The sequence below is a fragment of the Watersipora subatra genome, chromosome 4 (genome assembly GCF_963576615.1).
Source record: "Watersipora subatra chromosome 4, tzWatSuba1.1, whole genome shotgun sequence".
Classification (NCBI taxonomy): Eukaryota; Metazoa; Bryozoa; class Gymnolaemata; order Cheilostomatida; family Watersiporidae; genus Watersipora; species Watersipora subatra.
This window is the reverse complement of record NC_088711.1, coordinates 29126278-29131136: the sequence shown is the minus strand read 5'-3', so window position 1 is coordinate 29131136 and position 4859 is coordinate 29126278. Positions and strand designations below refer to the sequence as shown.

At 37.9% G+C, this 4859-nt stretch overlaps 2 protein-coding genes across 2 annotated transcripts; both read left to right on the top strand.

The window, feature by feature from the left end:
- The first annotated feature begins 1381 nt into the window (after positions 1 to 1381).
- On the top strand, positions 1382 to 2128 carry LOC137394133 (zinc finger BED domain-containing protein 5-like). The gene has a single exon (XM_068080853.1). The coding sequence runs from the start codon at positions 1382 to 1384 to the stop codon at positions 2126 to 2128; it is 747 nt and encodes a 248-aa protein (XP_067936954.1).
- A 412-nt stretch (positions 2129 to 2540) lies between these two features.
- On the top strand, positions 2541 to 3152 carry LOC137394132 (zinc finger BED domain-containing protein 5-like). Its single transcript, XM_068080852.1, has one exon. It carries the CDS (start codon positions 2541 to 2543, stop codon positions 3150 to 3152), a length of 612 nt encoding a protein of 203 aa, XP_067936953.1.
- Positions 3153 to 4859: the final 1707 nt, after the last annotated feature.

The following is a 4859-nucleotide window of genomic DNA, read 5'->3' as shown; positions in this document are numbered from 1 at the left end:
AGCTTAGTCTACAAAGAGACTTTCTTTCGTAGGTTGCTGCAAATCACATACTTTTAGTAAAAAACAACTAATTTTGTTGTAACAAGAATAACTAGATGAAAGTCTATTTAGTAAAGAGTCCATCTACAGTGCAAGAAAATCTAATCAAATCATATTATTGAGAAGACCTATTACACACTCGCTAAGCCAAATCAAACACTAGGTTTCCGCGACAGCTAGTGCCTACAAAGTTGATTTTTCCTAGAAATAGCGCAGCATGCTCTTAGTAAACTCGAAATTGGCTATTGGGTTATTTCTGAAAACTTACACACTCAAAAGCAAACTGATACAAATACGATTACAGCTATGGTAATACTGCATTAATAGTTGAAACGACTTTATGACCATGCAATTTTGACAACAAAAGATTTAAAATTAAAAACACAAAAGATGCATATGACATAGTAAGCTAAACCTGGGCATAAATTTAATTATAAGTGATACTGATTATCATCGAAGTTGCACTTATAATCGATGTTATGAAAGAACACAACATCGAAGTTTTAGAAAAAAAAAATTCATAAATAACTTTAAAACAGATTTGCTAACTCTGTATAGAATAAACTTTAACACATTGATGTTTCGAAGGTTGTGTGAAGGTCTGATACGCTGTGTGTAAATGATCCAATACTAAGAGATATGCATCGCATTACACATTAAGAAGTAACTTTTGCTAGTGTAAAATCGCAGTAATCCATTTTGAAACGTAACTTTAGACTGGTAATCAACCAAATAAAAATAATAAAAGAAATTGATGCGTATCAGCAAACCGTAGGCACTACTTATATTTATCTTTTAACGGAAGTCCCGGACCAACCGGATAGTATCTTAAATTACAGTATTTGATTCACTAAAATAATCCTCCTACACGGAAATGTCGTCACGAAGAGGAGACAACTTCATTACTTTTGCAACAATGTCTAACTATGCCAGTGGTTCTTAACCAGGGGGTAAGTCAACCCACCCCCCCCCCACCCCCCCCCAGGGGTGGAATTTTGGGATTTAAGGGGGGAATTAGGCAGTTTGCCAAAGGGGATTTCTGTGGCACCAATTTTTCTTATATAAAGGGCAGCGAGGAGTCAATGAATTTCAGTAGTTTCAACAAAGCCAAGATCTAAAACTGTGGAAAAGTAAGGATTGCTACACTACATGCATATACATACCTGCAATATTAATTGTTCAATTACCGACTTGGTTTGCATAAACGTATAACATCTTGACAATTTGCTCTGTAGCCTAACATTTGTATGATGTTTTGCTCATGTAGATATTGAAATTTCATTCAAACATTAAATTTTATTCAAATATTTTGATTGCATATCCCATATTGTAGGTGTTAGAAATGTCAAAGACAAAAAGACGAACATATGATGATTCTTACTTTAACTATGGATTTACTTGTATGATTAAAAGCGGCATCAAAGTACCACAATGTGTCTTGTGCATGAAAGTGCTCGCTAATGACTCCATGAAACCACATAAACTTAAGCAACACTTAAGAACTAAACATGCAGAACACATGGATAAATCAAAGCCGTTCTTTGAAGCTAAAGAGAGAGAACTCAAGCGAGCAAAACTGGATTCCACTGGCAGCTTTCATATCCAGGCACAGGCCATTACCGAGGCATCCTATGCTCTGTCTTACCGTATCGCCAGAGATGAGAAGCCACACACCATTGGTGAAACATTAGTTAAACCTTGTCTGCTGGAGTGTACTCAGATTATTCTCGGAGACACAGCCGCTCAAAAGATAGCTGATTTATCCCTCTCAGAAAGCACAGTGAAATCGAGGATCGATGATATGACTGCGGACATAAAGAGGCAAGTAATTGAAAAGATCAAGTCATCTCCCATGTTCGCCATTCGACTTGATGAGTCCACTGATGTTGCTAGCATTTTACAGCTGATGGTGTTTGCATGCTATGTACACAGAGAGACAATTGAGGAAGAATTTCTGCTCTGCAGTCCTCTAACAGAGACCACCACAGCTGCTGATGTTATGAACATGGTTTCCGACTTCTTCAGCAAAGAACACCTGGACTGGGGCAAACTAATTGGAGTTTGCAGCCATGCTTGGCTGTCGTACTGAATTTGCACAGTTGATAAAAGAAAAGAATCCTTTAGTGGTGAGTACCTGTTGCTTCATTCACAGACAAGCACTAGCAGCAAAAACTCTTTCCAAAGGATTGCAGGAACACCTTTTGTCAGTGATTAAAGTAGTAAACTTTATCAAAGGCTCTGCCTTGCAAACACGTCTTTTCCACAATTTATGCGAAGATATGGATGCTGTGCACTCATCACTATTGTTCCACACCAAAGTTCGATGGTTATCAAAGGTTACCATGCTTCTGCGTTTCTTCTATCTATGAGCAGAGCTCAATGAGTTCTTGAAAACTCATAACAAACCCAAACTACTGGCTTCAATGCAGGTGGAAGGCTTCCATTAGTGTCTTGCTTACCTGGTTGACATATTTGGTTCAATCAATGAAGTGAACACAAAGATGCAAGGTAGAGAGAGAAATGTGTTGAATGTAACTGATAGTATCAATGCATTCAAGGACAAGCTCAAACTCTGGGTGGAAAGACTGGCTACTGGGAATGTAAGAGTTTCATTTCTAGTTCCGCATTCATTAGTTGACAAGAAAGCTCCTTCCGCTTCTTTGCTAACCGACATAAAGCATCACTTGCACAGCTTGATAGCAGAGTTTGAGAGATATTTCCCAAAGTTAGATCCTAGGACAGAGCAATTGATGAGCCTTACCCGAAACCCTTTCAGGCGCAATGTCCACGAGATTGCGGAACAGCTTCAGAAGGAGTTTTTGGAGCTGACAAACAACTCTGCAATAAAAGATGACTTCAAAGAGCTATCAATAGAGAACGTTTGGGTTCAGGCCCAAAAATTGTATCCCAACATAAACCTGGCCACTTTCAAGATGCTCATACCATTTGCTTCCACATATCTTTGCGAGTCAGCATTTTCTGTAATGCTAACCATACAGAGCAAATCTAGAAACCGTCTGGAAGTAGAAGCTGACCTACGGTGTGCCCTATCTACAACAACACCTAACATCAAAATTATGGTCAGCTCCAAACAAACACAGAAATCGCACTAGTCTGCTGACTGTCTTACAATGATAGATATATTGAGTTTCAATATACATTCATTTTTAATATTCCATGTAAATAGGACTGTAATAAATGCATAAAACGGCTCAAATAGACTGTAGTTGAACACGATAGCATCTGTTTACATTTTCATGCAACCTCATTCGGCGAAATATTTTCACAAATATACTTCACGCATTCAATAAAATCATGTCTATTGTCCTTACAAGTCTCTTTCATCATCATTGTAATGCTGTCACTTTGAGCACTGGTATCTCAAAACATGCCGTAAAAATTTGTTAAACTTTTCAACTTTAGCTCGAAAGAGCGCATATCATCCTCTAATAAACATGAAGAGCCTGTTGGTCACCTGTGATATCAAAAAAATCCTGCAAAAATTGTTCGCACCATTTGACAGGAAGTATGGATCACATGATCAGGTTACGACTAGATGATTAGACCAAGCCGAAACAAAACTGTAAAGTAGCAAGCATCTATAATTGGCAAGGGCTTTGCGGTAGAACGTGAAGCGTTTGTTATAAATTAGTGCTACGAGGCGTTTTATATTGAGCCTTTTATTGGCCTTTCATTTCCCATGATATTATCACGTGTCAACAAACAAAAACCACAATGTTGGAGTACATCATCGAAATAAAGAGATTCCAACCTATGGTATTTTTATGATGGCTGCGGTCAACTGTTCGTTTTTTAGTTTTTAAGAGCTTGTAATTACATTTCTACAGATTTTGCACCTACAACACAGCAGAGTAAGACATGGTGAACCTTTCGATACCAAATAACTGTAATGTGAATTTTGTTGCAAGTCAACCTTTAAGAATTGACTAAATTTTTCTGTCAAAACAGGAGCTTTGGCACCAGTATCAAAAGGGAAATCTATATCCATACCACTCACTTTTATAGTGCTAACTATGGTATTACTACTGCCATAGAGTCATTGATTTTCTTTTGTAAACCGCACTCTACAAGGACTTTTACTATTATCCCTATAACTTCTATGACTTTATCTATGTGGACTGTGATAATGTCTATCAGGACTCTTATTAGTATCACTGCGATAACCTTGCCTCTGTGGACTAGATCGCTTTTCTTCCGAACAGTCTTTGGAAGTGTGTCCTTGTACATTACATGTAAAACAGTGAGCATCTAGACAATTTCTTACCTGATTTCCTTCTTTCTTACAGTGGTAACAAGTTCTACTGTCTCACACAGGATAGTTGTAACGCACGTAATACCTTGAGCTAGGTGACCTGTGGCTGTCATCACCTCCTCTGCTGCTTTCTACTAGAAGCACTCAAGTCACGGGAACGATAATGAGAATAACTAAAGCGTTTATCTTTACTATACTTGTTGGGATATTTATTCTTATTCACATCGGAACCATTGCTTTCAACACTAGATCTGCTAGAATCTTTAGGTCTGTAACCAGAGCGGTAATCATATTTATGATATCCACTATGACCCTGCTGTTGTGAGCCATAATTAGAAGACCCCTTATGTGGCCTTACTGAGACAGAATAAGCACCGGCTTCATTGCCAGCACTCGTGCCGCAACTAAAACCATAAGCATATTTATCAGCATCTATTTCTGATACATTACTAGTAGCATTAAATTGATTAGCTTTTATTTCAGTTAACAGACTTTTCAACTTGTCTGATTTGGCCAAATTTATAGCTTTTAATTGAAGAGCCTAGTG